The sequence below is a fragment of the Trichechus manatus genome, unplaced genomic scaffold, assembly GCF_000243295.1.
Source record: "Trichechus manatus latirostris isolate Lorelei unplaced genomic scaffold, TriManLat1.0 scaffold00016, whole genome shotgun sequence".
In the NCBI taxonomy this organism is placed as follows: domain Eukaryota; kingdom Metazoa; phylum Chordata; class Mammalia; order Sirenia; family Trichechidae; genus Trichechus; species Trichechus manatus.
This window is the reverse complement of record NW_004443952.1, coordinates 21,689,920-21,704,956: the sequence shown is the minus strand read 5'-3', so window position 1 is coordinate 21,704,956 and position 15,037 is coordinate 21,689,920. Positions and strand designations below refer to the sequence as shown.

At 45.1% G+C, this 15,037-nt stretch overlaps 1 protein-coding gene across 1 annotated transcript in view; it reads left to right on the top strand.

Annotated features, from left to right (window-relative positions):
- Positions 1-15,037, top strand: part of COL15A1 (collagen type XV alpha 1 chain) — a 118,193-nt gene that overhangs the window by 67,118 nt on the left and 36,038 nt on the right. Inside the window, exons 12-15 of the mRNA XM_012554375.2 lie at positions 8,463-8,522; positions 9,687-9,785; positions 11,629-11,754; positions 12,317-12,379. Of these exons, the coding sequence (XP_012409829.1) occupies positions 8,463-8,522; positions 9,687-9,785; positions 11,629-11,754; positions 12,317-12,379 (348 nt within the window). The remainder of the gene's footprint in view (positions 1-8,462; positions 8,523-9,686; positions 9,786-11,628; positions 11,755-12,316; positions 12,380-15,037) is intronic.

The following is a 15,037-nucleotide window of genomic DNA, read 5'->3' as shown; positions in this document are numbered from 1 at the left end:
ACTCGTCTTTGAAAGTTTAGTAGAATTCTCCAGTGAAACTGTCGGGGCCAGGGCTTTTTTTGTTGTTGTTGTTGGGAGTTTTTAAATTACTTTTTCAATCTCTTCTTTTGTTATAGGTTTATTTAGTTGTTCTACCTCTGTTTGTGTTAGTTTAGGTAGGTAGTGTGTTTCTAGAAATTTGTCCATTTCCTCTTGGTTTGCAAATTTGTTAGAGTACAGTTTTTCATAGTATTCTTATATGATTCTTTTAATTTCAGTTGGGTCTGTTGTGATATTGCCCATCTCATTTCTTATTTGTGTTACTTGCTTCCTCTTCTGTTTTTCTTTTGTCAATTTGGCCAATGGTTTATCAATTTTGTTGATCTTTTCAAAGAACCAGCTTTTGGTCTTGTTAACTCTTTCAATCGTTTTTCTATTCTCTATGTCATTTAATTCTGCTCCGATTCTTATTATTTCTTTTCTTCTGGCACCCAAGGGCTTCTTTTGCTGCTCTCTTTCTACTTATTCCAGTTGTAGGGTTAATGTTTTGATTTTGGCCCTTGCTTCTTTTTGGATGTGTGCATTTATTGCTGTAAATTGCCTGCTGAGCACTGCTTTTGCTGTGTCCCAAAGGTTCTGGTAGGATGTGTTTTTATTCTCATTTGATTATGTGAATTTTTTTTATTCCATCCTTAATTTCTTCTATAACCCAGTAGTTTTTGAGCAAGATATTGTTCAGTTTCCATGTGTTTGATTTTTTTTCCTTTCTTTTTCTGTTATTGATTTCTACTTTTATGGCTTTATGGTCAGAAAAGATACTTTGTAATATTTTGATACTTTGGAATCTGTTAAGGCTTGCTTTATAGCCTAATATGTGGTCTATTCTGGAGAATGTTCCACGTGCATTGGAAAAGAAAGTATACTTGGCTGCTGTTAGGTGGAGTGTTTGGTATATGTCTATAAGATCAAGTTGGTTGATTGTGGCATTTAGACCTTCTGTGTCATAAAGACAGCTTCTTTTTGGTTGTTCTGTCCTTCACCGAAAGTGGTGTGTTGAAGTCTCCTACTATTACTGTGGAGCTGTCTATCTCTCTTTTCAATGCTGTTAGAGTTTGTTTTATGTATTTTGGAGCCCTGTCATTGGGTGTGTAAATATTTATCATAGTTATGTCCTCCTGGTGTATTGACCCTTTAATCATTATATAGTGTTCTTCCTTATCCTTTGTGGTGGATTTTACTTTAAAGTCTATTTTGTTAGAAATTAATATTAGCACTCCTACTCTTTTCTGAGTGTTGTTTGCTTGATAACATATTTTTCCATCCTTTGAGTTTTAGTTTGTTTGTGTCTTTAAGTCTATGTCACTTGTAGGCAGCATATAGATGGATCATGTTTTTTTATGCATTCTGCCACTCTCTGTCTCTTTATTGGTGCATTTAGTCCATTTACATTCAGTGTAATTATTGATAGGTATGAGTTTATTGCTGTCATTTTGATGTATTTTTTTGTGTGTTGTTCACAGTTTGTTCCACTTAATTTTCTGTGCGGAGTCGTTTTTCTTTATGTATTTTCTTTTCATCTTTTTCATTGTTGATTTTGTATTTGCTGAGTCTTTGTTTTTCTTGTTTTTTATTTTGATGCGTACGATTGTAGTTTCCTTTGTGCTTACCTTAATATTTACCCCTATTTTTCTAAGCTTAAACCAGTCTGTTATTTCTTTATATTGCCTTGACTTCGTCTCCATATGAAAGATCTATGACTACGTTTTTTAGTCCTTCTTTTTTATTTTAATGTTGTCATCTTTTACATATTGACATCTCTGTTCCCTATTTTCAGTGTTTTAGCTTTGATTTATCTTTGTGACTTCCCTATCTGGGTTGATATCTGGTTGCTCTGTCCTGTGTTCTAATCTTGAGTTGTTATCTGATGGTATTGATTTTCTAACCAGAGGACTCCCTTTAGTATTTTTTGTAATTTTGGTTTGGTTTTTGCAAATTCCCTAAACTTCTGTTTATCTAGAAATGCCCTAATTTTGCCCTCATATTTGAGAGACAGTTTTGCTGGATATATAATTCTTGGCTGGCAATTTTTTTCCTTCAAGGCTGTATATATGTTATCCCATTGCCTTCTTGCCTGCATGGTTTCTGCTGACTAGTCTGAGCTTAGTCTTATGGACTCTCCTTTGCAGATGACTTTTCCTTTATTCCTAGCCGCTCTTAAAATTCTCTCTTTATCTTTGGTTTTGGCAAGTTTGATTATAATATGTCTTGGTGACTTGCTTTTGGGATCTACCTTATGTGGGCTTTGATGAGCATCTTTGATAGATATCTTCTTATCTTTCATGGTATCAGGGAAGTTTTCTGCCAACAAGTCTTCAACAATTCTCTCTGTATTTTCTGCCCCCCACCGTGTACTGGTACTCCATTCACTCTTGATAGAGTCTCACATAATTCTTAGGGTTTCTTCCTTTTTTTAAATTATTTTATCTGATTTTTCCTCAAATAAGTTGGTGTCAAGTAGTTAGTCTTCAGTCTCACTAATTCTGACCACCATTGCCTCAATTCTGCTCCTCTGACTTTCTATTGAGTTGTCTAATTCTGAAATTTTGTTGTTAGTCTTTTGGATTTCTGATTGCTGTCTCTCTATGGATTCTTGCAGCCTGTTAAATTTGTCATTATACTCTTCTCTAATCTTCTTAAGTTCGCCTATTGCTTTGTCTGTGTATTCCTTGGCCTATTTTGCGTTTTGCCTGATCTCCTTCTTGATATCTTGAAGAGTTCTATATATTAATTTTTTGTGTTCTGCCTCTGGTAATTCCAAGAAGTTCTCTTCCTCTAGAAAATTTCTTGATTCTTTGTTTTGGGAGCTTGCTGAAGCCATCATGGTCTGCCTCTTTATGTGATTTGATATTGACTGTTGTCTCTGAGCCATTGATAAGTTATTATATTTATTTATTTTACGTTTGCTTACTGTGTCCTGTCTTCTTGTTTTGTTTTGTTTCATGTGCCCAAATAGGCTGCTCACTTGAGCTAGTTTGATTATTGGCAGCTTTGAAGGGCTAACATCCTGTCACCAGGTGGTTAGATCTGTTACTAGGTATGTGAGCCCAGGAGTCTGTTTATATTTCTTGCATGGGTTCAGCTCAGGTGTCCAAGTAGTCAGTCACCAAGTGTGTGGTGCAAGCTCTCACCTACTGCCCTAGACAGGCAGGGGTGATTGGTGTAAGGCATGAGTATCTGGCTGTAGTAGGGGGTCACGTGCTGAGCAATGAAGGGAGCTGACAGCTGCCCCTGAATGTCTGGGAGGAAATCATGTCCCTGTTCCCTAGAGCACGTAGGTGGGTGGGTTTTGCAGCTGGACTAAGGGCAGCCAGTGCTGTTGGCTGTAAGGACTGGGAGGCACCACTTATTCTTGGACCCCCGTCGTGGGTGGCTAGGTGGCGTGAGTGGAGCCACCAGTCTTCAGGCCCCTGATGTGGGTAGGTAAGGACCCTGCTTAATGGGCAGAGCAATGTCAAATGTCACAGACCTGCCACTTCACCATATAGCTGATACAGTTTAAGTTAGGCTTCAGGTATATATCCTGTTGTACTGTGGTAATGAGGGCCTATGCTGTTGAAATGGGCCCACACAGGTCTATGCAGGGGTGAAAGGCATTCAAAGTCCATGGACCCCTTATGCCTGTGCCTAGACAAAGGAGCTGTGCCTACCCTGAGTTCCTGGCTTAGGGGAGCCGGCAGATTATTTTTTCCTGTTTGTTAATGTGTTCCCTCTCCAAGCCCGGGAAAATGATTCAGCGTGCATAACGGGTCCTACTTCCAGCCCAGGGAACTTGGCAGTCGCTGTAGCTGGCCCAGGACCTGATGGCAGAGTGGGGAGGGGGCAGGTAAATGGGAGAGAGGTTTTTCCCAAAAGGGGTATTTTTTGATCTGTGGGATAGGTCGGATGAATGTACTTATCTTTTGCTGATTGATCACTGCTTTTCACTGGTTCTGGATGCCTGAGTAGACTGTCTGCCGCTGGGTCTCTCCTGATGTGGCAAATGCCTCCTGACTGCCACTGCTTGCCTCACCGCGCATGCCACTGATCTGGCCTAAAGTGTGCCAGCTCTTACCGGGTGAGGTCTGGCAACTTCTCGTTGCTTCTGAACCATCTGTCCCTCCCCCTGCCGCTCAGTCCAATCCCTCAACTTTGCCTTTGATGTTCAGGGCTCCTAGATTGTCATGTATAATCGATTCACTTATTTTTTCAGGTCTTTGTTGTAAGAGGGACCGCGGGATGCATCTGACTACTCTGCCATCTCGGCCCCACCTTTTACAATTTCCCAATCTTGTTTTATCTGTTCTACCTCCTACTACTGTCTTTTTTAGAGGGGAGAGGAGGCCTGGAATAGTTTAAAATAAATCCCAAACATCATATCATTTTTCTTGTACATTGCTAATATATTGATCTGGGACCTCCCCTCCCCCCTCATGTCATTATCTATCTAAAAACATTAACAATGTTTCCTTCAAATCAAGGGAACCCTCATGGTGAAGTGGTTAAGCATTCAGCTGCTAACCTAAGTTCAGTGGTTCAAACCCACCAGCTGCTCTGTGGGAGAAAGATGTGGCAGTCTGCTTCCGTAAAGATTTACAGCCTCGAAAAACCTATAGGGCAGTTCTACTCTGTCCTTTAGGGTCACCGTGAATCAGAATTGACTTGACGACAACGAGTTTGGTTTTGGTCTTTCAAATCATCTAATACCCTGGCTGTTTTTTAAAAATGCCTTTTTACATTAGTTTGACTCTGAATCCGAACAAAGTCTACACATTGTATTTGGTTGATATGTCTCTTAAGTCTTTTAATCTATGATTGTCTCCCACCTTCTTTTTCTCTTTTTGCCATTTATTTGTTGAAGAAACTGGGCCAGTTGTCCTTAGATCCTTTTTATTTTCTGCTCTGAGAAATTGGCGCTTAGAGAGGGCTTGGTGAGCCCAGCTGTGCTGGTGGGAGTAGAGATGTGTTTAGTATTTCTGCGAAGCTCTTTGTCAACATATATTAATAACCTTAAAAACTACATATTGTTGTCCCAGAAACTTCTATTCTAGGAACTGATTCTAAAGGGGATAGTCTGAGATGTAAAAAGTCTTCTTGTACAAGGATGTTAATCTCAGCATTGCCTATAATAGAGAAAAATTGGGCGTGATCTAACTGATCAACAATAAACCCTATGATGTCGAGTCAATTCCGACTCATAGTGACCCTATAGGACAGAGTAGAACTGCCCCTGTAGAGTTTCCAAGGAGCAGCTGGTGGATTCGGACTGCTGACCTTTTGTTTAGCAGCCGAGCTGTTAACCATGGCAGGACCAGGGCACCAATCAACAATAGAGGGATTAATTGAATTAAAGTGTATTCAAACAATGAAGTATTATGCAGCTATTAAAATGATATTTATTAGAAGTAGATACTGATGGGGGAAAATGGTTACCACATAATGTTAAGTGAAAAAATCTGGTTATAAACTTGAGTATCTTGTGTGGTCTTGACTGTTTCCAAATATGCACATGTGAAAGGACTAGAAGGAAATACCCTGAATGTTAACAGTTGTTGCCTCAAAGTTGTGGAACTGTGGATGGTTATTGGGTTCTTAACACATTGTGATGTTTTCCAACTTGGGGGCTTATGAGATTTTTAAAGAGCTCTAGGAGGAGAAAAATAGGCAGACAGAGAGAACACACATAGTATTTCATCATTTCATCCTGGGACAGAACTGATGAAGATACATCTCCATGTAAGTGCCTGAATTTTCAGGAACCTTTGATAAAATGGACGCCTTGAATCCTGAGCAGATGGTTTAAAAGCACAGTAAAAACAATCATGAGAGAGCCCACTGTGGAATATCTTTAGGATCATTTTGAATCTCAGAGTCACTCAAGGCAGTATAGCAGAGTGGGTGAGACGAGGGTCCAAGCCTGGCTTGTCTACTGTCTTCAATAAATTTCTTCACGGCTCCCTATCTCAGTTTACTCATGCATAAAATGGTTATCAAAATCATAGTACCTAACTCTTGGGTTGTTGTGAAGATTAACTAAGTTAATACATGGAAAACTTGACCTAGCATATAGTACATGCTCAGTAAATTAGCTATATAGAATTTACTCCTTACTTTGCAGTTGAGGCCCAGATAGACATAAGGTTTGCTCAGGGTCACACAGCTCCCAAGTGGTTGAATAGGGGTGAGAGTCTTGGTCTCTGGACTTTCTGTCCTTGTTCTTTTCACTTCCACAACCACCCATCTTCAGCAAAGCCCACAGTGGTCCAAATGAGGTCACTCCATGTCTGAGGACAGACTGTATATCAGAATTTTTTAGAGAACATATGAAGAACGTTGTCCTTAAAATGAAATAATAGATTTCAAAATCCGTGTTTGTGGAACACTTTTAGGAAAAGATAAAACCGATTGTCAAGTCTGTGTGACTTCAGATGCCATGGCTTTCCCACTGGTCATTTAGCTAATAGTTACCTGGGAGCCTATTACCTGCCAAGTGTGGGGGACACAGCCACTCACCAGACCAGACAGTGTTATCAGAGCTCAGCAGCTCCCTGTCCCAAGTACACTTTGACCAAGTTTTAACCACATCTTCTTGTTTTAGGCTCAGAGAGGATGTGTGGGGAATGAAAGGACAGGCTGGTCCCAAAGGAGAAAAGCTTTGTGCTGTGGTTGTTCTGGAGGACAGACTGGCTCCCAGTCAAGTGCCCTGAGCATTTTATTTGTGGTTAATTTAGTCATTCTGATCAAGGTAATCCTAGGAGCTGCGAGAGGACTGAGCCCGACAGAGATGGAATTGAGAGTCTGGGAGAATCATGCAAACAGCATGGGGCTGTGTCCTGGCTGGGTCTCGTCTCCTTACCAACTGGTAACCTTGGCCAAGTCCCTTGACATCTGCAGGCCTCAGTTTCCCCACATGGGATTGGAGGGTCCTTTTGACTCTGGTGCTCTGTGTCTGAGCTCCAGTCACTGCCCCTGATTTTCTTCCTGGGAAAGTGTGGGGCAAACCAGAGCTTCAGAGGCCCACAGACCTGGGTGTACGTATTACCTGTAGGACCCCGGGCAAGTTCTTTACCATTTCTTTGCTCCAGTTTCTTCATCTGTAAAATACGGATGGTGATGACAACCCCACAGGGCAGTAGTCAGGGTAAAATGAGGTGATAGTTTATGAAAGACTTTGATGTCGGTCACCATAGAAAGACAAGAAATTCCTCTTACTGAGACAACTGCTCATGTGAAACTATGCAAAGGGGGTATGCTCACGGCCCCAGGAACCCCATATCCTGGGAGGCCCTGCCCAGGGTCTGCTCTGGCCACAGGCAGCAACTCAGCCGCCTCTGGGGACCCTTCCTCTCTCCTCTCTGGCCCTAGTTCTCTGTCCCACCTCACCTCCCCCAGGGCTGCCTAGGGAATTGTTTGACTGTGGCACCCCCCACCCCTTCCCAGGGCAGACAGGGTTCCCTCTTTGGTGCCTTCTGAGTCTGCCTGCAGGGTTTATAGGGAAGAGAGAGGGCTGGGGGCCTGGGGAGGGGTTCCTTACTCTTCTCTGCCTCTGGCCACCTCAGTGGCTTTTTTGGGGGAAAATGGACTTCAGGTTCCAGCAGGGTCTGTGGAGCAGCAGGGGAATGTGAGTGGGGATGTCACACCACACATTTCACACCCCATGTTTCCACTCTCTCTTGGTGGCTTTGTGCATTCTGTCCCCTGATTTGTGAAGGCAGCCGTCTCTCTGGACTCTTCCTGACAGCCAAATGCCTTCTGGGATGCCACTTTTCTTCATTTTCTTCTCTCCTTCTCCTTTGCAAATGGGTGCTTCTGTCATTCTAAAAGCATTTCTTGAGCACCAGGGCATGCTGCCTGCCCTCCAGGAGACAATGGTCCGAGGTGAGGCAGACCTATGAGCAGTTAAGGGCCCTGAAAAGTTCCCTGGGCAGTGCAAACGGTTAACACGCTCAGCTGCTAATTAAAAGGTTGGATGTTCGAGTCCACCCAGAGCACCTCGGAAGAAAGACCTAGAGATCTCCTTCTGAAAAATCAGCCATCGAATACCCCATGGAGCACAGTTCTACTTGGACATACATAGGGTCGCCATGAATTGGAGTCAGCTTGACAGCAATTTTTTTTAAAGGTTACAAGGCTGGTGAGAGGAGCAAGGTGAACAAGACAGGTGCCAGAGGGGAACCCATGCTGGGCCTGGCCAGGGAAATTCTAGGTGACAAGGGGTATGTGCCTAACACTTGTCCACTGCCCAGCCCCTCCACCTCACCCCATCCACCCCACCAGTGGGTGCAGAAAGTCAGGGCCCACTAGCCTGAGTGGGACAAGGCACACTCTTGGCCATTCTAAGGACAGTCCTAGGTAATTCTGGTCTTAAATATGAACAGTTTCTATTCAGAGGAAAGGGGCAGTGGGAAGAGTGCCCAGTGCTTCACTGACCATTTTGTTCTCTTTAGGATGATGCTGGAGAAGAGCTTCCTGGCTCCTTTGAGCCTGCTGAGCCCATCAGACCCACAGTAAGAGTCCCACCCAGGCTTGTCACACCCACAATATGCAAGGGCCAGGGATGCCACAAAAATACCCCTTGGCTGAAGATTCTTTATGGCAGCTACCACAGTACCTTCCAGACAGAGCTTAGGACTTTCCACTCTACCAGACCCTACAGTGTACTCAGGAATTTGCTTACATCCTGTGCCCTGAATAGCCTACAGGTTCCTCAAACTCAACATATCCCAAACTGAACTTGACATCCATGTCCCCAGACCTGCTCCTCCTCCTGGGTTCCCCAGCTCTGGGAATGGCACTAATCTACCTGATCATGAAGAGAGAAACCAGGAAATCTTCACAAGTGGTCCCTCTCCCTCCTCCATACCCACCCAGTGAGTCACCAGGACTTGCCGAGTCTGGCTGAGCAGTGTCATCTCCTCTTTCTGACAATGGCATCAGCCTCCTGACTGATCTCCCTGCCTCCAGTGTCAGCATCTCCCTCCTGCCGCCCCCCCCATATCATCGTTACCTTCCTAAGCCCAGTATAACCCCACAACCCAGCCTTCCAACAGGTGCTCAGTACATACACTTTCAAGGATTGAATTAGTCCTTGTCTGGTTCCTGTCTTCATGACTTAACTACCAGAAGGATGTTTTGGCAATTTCCTTTTCTTTGTTGGGAGAATTTGATGCCATTCAACAAGTGTGCACCGAGTGCCTTCTTTATGCACAGAGTGCCTTCTGTATGCACAGAGGTGTCTCAGGATTGGGCCTCTTCTTGAAGCACCCTAGTCTAGAGGGACTGACAGGCACATGTAAAACTAAGCTTCAAGTCTGGTGGACACAGATGAGGAGGGGTGAATTCCACCTAGAAATGGGATGGGGAGGGCTTCACAAAGGAAGTGACCATAGAACTGGGCCTTAAGGATGAGTAGGGCTCTGAAAGGCAGGAAAAGAGGCTGAGGATGTGGGAGAGGGTAGTATGGTAGAGGACTGGGCGTATGTCTTCCGTACGCTTAGGAGGGGTGAGGGAGGAGGGTAGCTGTAGAGAGGAGTGGGAGAAAAGGCCAGAAGGAAAGTTGGGAGCAGAAGTTATAGGCTACAGAGTATGGGAAAAACTTTTAGTGAACATAGCCGTCCTTGGAGAGTGGCAGTTGAAACCAAGTTGTGGGATTTTTTTTTTTTTTTCTCTAGGTGGGAGCTGAGGCCGAGGGCTTTGACCTGGCCTGGGGCTCTGGCTTGGACTTGGGCTCTGGCTCTGGTGACCTGGTGCACAGTGAGGATCTGTTAAGAGTGAGTATGATGGGTTAAATGACCTAGAGTCTGGGATTTCCTTCAAAATCATCCAGGAAGGAGGGACATGGGGGTTGGGTCATAGGTGAAACCAGATTGACCATCATTGATGATTGCTGAGGCCAGTGATGGGTTCACTGGGGTTCATTACACTTTCCCCTCTACTTTTGCCTATGTTTGAAATTTTCCACTTTTATGAGCTCGGTTTTAAGTGAGTGTGAGCCTGAGCTCAGTTTCAGGACCTCATCTTCTCCATTTCCCTCCTTTCCCTGGCAGCCTTCTGGAGCAGGCTGTTCCACCGCCACCTCTAGCAAGAGGACCACTTGGCCGTCACCTCTACAATTTGGCTTCTGCCCGCACTCTCACCCCTTACTCACTAGAGAGACCTCTTCTCTGAGTAACATTTCACACTTTGGCTTCCAGACCTTTTTTGAAATCCCACCCCGAGTCTATACCCCCCTTACTTCTCCAAGTCACTCTTTTTCTGTTTGTTTCCCTTTTCCTTCATTGGCCACTTCTTGCCTCCCTGGCCCCTGCTCAAGGCTAGGGCTCCATTGGTTCCTCTCTGAATTACCCCTGGAAGGATTCCTCTCTTCTCCAGCTGCAGCTGGCGCCTCTGTCCACAAGGGCTCCCACCTCATATCCAGGCCTTCCTTTGAGCTGAGCACCTGTGCTGAATCCCCATCTAGAAGGCTCCACTTGGCTGCCCCTCTGCCAACTCATGAGCAGGCTGGAAGGGCTCTGGTCTTATTGCAAGAATGAATCAGGAGCCAAATGGGACTTCCAGGCTGGTGGCTGGAACCCAGCAAGAGGCTAATGAGACTGGTACATTTCAGGAAGATTTTTAGCAAGGGTTAAAATAACAGGTAATTTTCATTTGAGCCCCTCAGATAACCAGAAAACTAAATTAGCCAGAGCACCTCTGAGAATTCTAACTAATTGTTTTTTTTTTCTTTTTCTAAATTTTATTTATTTTGCTGTTGTTGCAAATATACACAGCAAAACATACACCAATTTGACAGTTTCTGCATGTACAATTTAGTGACATTGATTACATTATTCGAGTTGTGAAACCATTCTCACCCTCCTTTTCTGAGTTGTTCCTATCTCATTAACATAAACTCACTGCCCCCTAAGGTTCCTCTCTAATCTTTCAAGTTGCTGTTGTCAACTTGATCCCATATACACAGTGCTTACAAGAGCATAATGCTCAAGGCAGACCTTTTTTTACTAGTTAAGCTAAACTATTGTTTGGTTTTAAGATGATTTTCAGGGGATATTTTTGGTTCAAAGTTATCTCAGGGTAATAGTTTCAGGGGTTCATCCAGCCTTCATGGCTCCAGAAAGTCTGGAGTCCATGAGCACTTGAAATTTTGTTCTGCATTTTTCCCCCTTTTGATCAGGATTCATCTATGGAATCTTTGATCAAAATATTCAGTAATGGTAGCAGGCACCATCCAGTTCTTCTGGTCTCATGGCAGAGGAAGCAGTTGTTCATGGATGCAGTTAACCACACATTCTGTATCCTTCCCCTGTTCTTGACTCTCCTTCTTCCTCTGTTGACTAATTAGGTTTTTATTATATACACACATCTAGGAAAAAACATAAAATAATAGAGTCAGAAAGCCCTGGATTCAAATGCCAGCTCTTCTACTAATTAGCTGTGTGTGAACCTTTGAGTAAGTCACATCATCTCACAAGCCTCAGTTTCCCTATGTGCAAAGTGGAAATACCAATCCCTACCTCAGTTGTAAGGAATAGAGAGGATGTATGGAACATATGTGCTCCGTAGATATTTATCCTTCCTTCCCCCTAGCCATTTCTAACAGCGTCTGTTTTTCAGGGTCCCCCAGGCCCACCAGGCCCACCTGGCTTACCAGGGATTCCAGGAAAACCAGGAGCTGATGTTTTCATGGGGACCCCCGGATCTCCTGGCAAGGATGGAGCTGCTGGTGAACCTGGGCCCCCGGTGAGTTTCTGAAGTCAGCTCCCCTCCCTGTAGCCATGGGACTTCCTATAGCCAGGGAGGGGTATACACATTGCAGACCCCCAGCACTGGCTAAGGCACACAACAGGGAAAGAGCAGCTAGCTAATGTTTGCAAACAGAAATCCTCCTTGTTGAATCATTACTAAGAATCATGAGAAGTGGTGCCAAGAAAAGCATCATCCTACACATTGTTTTGCTGCTGTGTCTTAGTCAGTGCAGGAAATACGGACCATGCACGATCATAGAATCACAGGATATCAGTACTGGGCCTGGACTGGGAGCATCCAGTCCAACTGTGCCCAGGACTCCCCAGCAGAGGAGAAAATGTGACTCAGAGAGTGAAGGACACTGGTCCACAGCTAGCGGTGGCCACACTGTGGCTGGGTACTGGCCTTCCTGGGACCTGGCACAAAGCTCTGGGCTCACTGGCCTCACCCACTGGGTCCTCCCAACCCTGCCCTCCTTTTTCTTTTCCAATAACGGTTTGTTTGTTACTCTTATCAGAAATGTTGTGGGCTGATTGTTGTTACTGATGTTCCCCAGGGCCCGGAGGGAGAGCCTGGACTTAATGGAGCCTCTGGCCTTCCTGGGATGAAAGGGGAGAAGGTAACAGAAAGGGGGGGGTTCCAACACATGGGAGCCACTGGGGCCACACATCCTCTCTCTGACCTCCAGGCCTGACTCTGCCTCTTATGTGAATGCCGACCCCCAACCCCCGCTGATCCTTTCTACCTGTAGCCCCATCACTGGGCTCATTATGCCCAAATCTGAACTCCGCATCTTCTCTACCCATGTGTTCCCAGCTTCAGAGAATGGCACCACCACCTGCCTGGTCACCCGAACTGAAAAGCAGTCTTCTCTAACTCCTCCTCCCTGTCCCTTTCCTACCACAGTCGGTCACTCGCCAAGACTACCCGATCTGACTTCCACATCCCTCATCTTTCTCTGTACCCTGTTCGGACTTCTTCTTTCACATCTGGCTCCTCACTGGTGCCCTACTCTCTCCACTCACAATCCGTTCTTCACCCAACTGCCCAGTTCCTCTTCCTGTAGCAAAGCTCTCATCAGGCACTGTCCTCTCCACTGAGGAAACATCACTGGCTCCCTGCTGCCTGCAGAACAAAGCCCTAACTATGTTTGTAACAAAACATTTGCCATTTGGACATTCTTCACATGTACAATTCAGTGGCACTAATGGTATTCATCATGTTGTGCAACCATTGTCTATTTCCATGTTTGCCATGTGTATTTCCAGCTTTTTCCATCACCCTTAGTAGAAGCTCCATGTCTCCTAAGCAGGGAGTCCCCTTTTCCCCTCCCTCCCACCTTCCCCTTGTAACCACTAATAACCAGGGTTTTGAACCAGTTCTGAGTGGTTCAGTCATGGCCAATGTAAACAAGGGCAGTGTGTGCATTGCATAGCAACCAAATCTCTTGCACATTGGATTTTGACCTGAGTAGGAAACAGGCTGCATCAGAATCTGATGCACGAGATTTGGTTGTTATGCAATGCATATGCTGCCCTTGTTTCTGAGTAGGAAACAGGTGGAAACCCTGGTGTAGTAGTGGTTAAGTGCTACGGCTGCTAACCAAAAAGTCAGCAATATGAATCCACCAGGTGCTTCTTGGAAACTCTGGGGGAGGCCATTCTACTCTGTCCTGTAGGGTCGCTATGAGTTGGAATGACTCAATGGCAACGAGTTTGGTTTGATTGGTTTTTTTTTAGCAAACAGGCAGCGGTGCCCCCACTCAAAGATGGCAGCTGAATGCGCTGCTTTGAATGTGTGTCACTCTCCACAATCATACCAATAACCCAATGTCCAGTATCAGGTTCCTGAAAGTTTCCTGATATGGGAGATTGGATTATTGGCCCCTGAAATTTTCCTGATGCGGCAGGACCGTGGAGAGCGACACACGTTCAAAGCAGCACGGTCAGCTGCCCTCTTTGAGCTGGGTACTGCTGCCTGTTTCCTACCCGTTGCCATCGAGTCAATGCTGACTCATAGTGACTCTATGGGACAGAGTAGAACTGCCCCACAGGGTTTCCAAGGAGCAGCTGGTGGATTTGAACTACTGACTTTTGGGTTAGCAGCCGAATCACTTAACAACCACTGTGCCACCAGGGCTGTGCGTGTTTCCTACTCGAATCAAAATCCAACGCACGAGAGATTTGGTTACTATGCAACACATATACTGCCCTTGTTTCCATCAGCCATGACGGAAGCATTTAGAACTGGTTTGAAGCCCTGCAAATAACTTAGAAATAGGCCTTCAGGGCCCTTCCCCGTCCGCACTAACCTTCCTTCCTAGCCCATCTCCCACCTTTCTCTCACATGGCCTCCATGCTCGCAAGCCGGCCCAACCAAAATTCTCTGGGCGTGCTCTTCTTTTGCAGCCTCCTGGCCTTTGCACATAGTTTTCTCTCTGTTTGGGATGTCCTTCCCCTTTTCTCATCCTCCAAGGCCCAGTTCAGATATATCCTCTGGGACGCCCTCCTTGACTGCCGATGAGCAGAAAATATTCCTCCTTCCTCCACTCTATCGGTACAGCATTTATTCTGCTGGGACCCCTCTTAGCCAGTGACACTAAAGCTGTTAGCTTACGTGTCTGCCCCCGACCCTGGCAAACATGGAGCATGTGGCACTGTCTCTGTATCCTATGCAATCCTCTGTATTGCACAGGCCAATATTAGCATGTGAGGAATGAGTGAAACTTCCTCAGATAATATACCATTTTAATCTGCCATTCCTGAAGCCTCCGATACCTTCATTCTCTGGGGCCCTCTGTCTGGATGCCCTGAGCTGGTGCTGTGGGAAGATAGGGGCAGTGTTCCTATCCGTAGGATGCCCTCAGTCTGCTTGAGGAGATAAGCCGTGTCGGCAAAAGCGTGCAATAAAGATACGGTGAGCCTGATGCTAGTGACAGAGTCGTAAGTTTGGCTGGAATTCCGTGGAGGAAGGGTCTCTCCCAGCTGGATGGGGAGTAGGGATCTTCTGTGCGCCCCACTTGGATGAAGACATGGAAAATGCTGACTCTCTAGACACCGTACTCTTCACTGAACTGAATTTCCCATTTCTGTCAACTCTCAAGTGTGTTTATTTTAATTAAAACAGTAACTTGATTTTCCTGGAAGAGCATTTCTCAGAAAAAGAAGAAACAAATAATTGTCAGGCTTTATAGAACTCATTTTACATGTACCAACTGTTTCACAAGAGATAAAATTTTGTAGGAAACATCACAGACCTACGCTCATGTTGCCTGTCC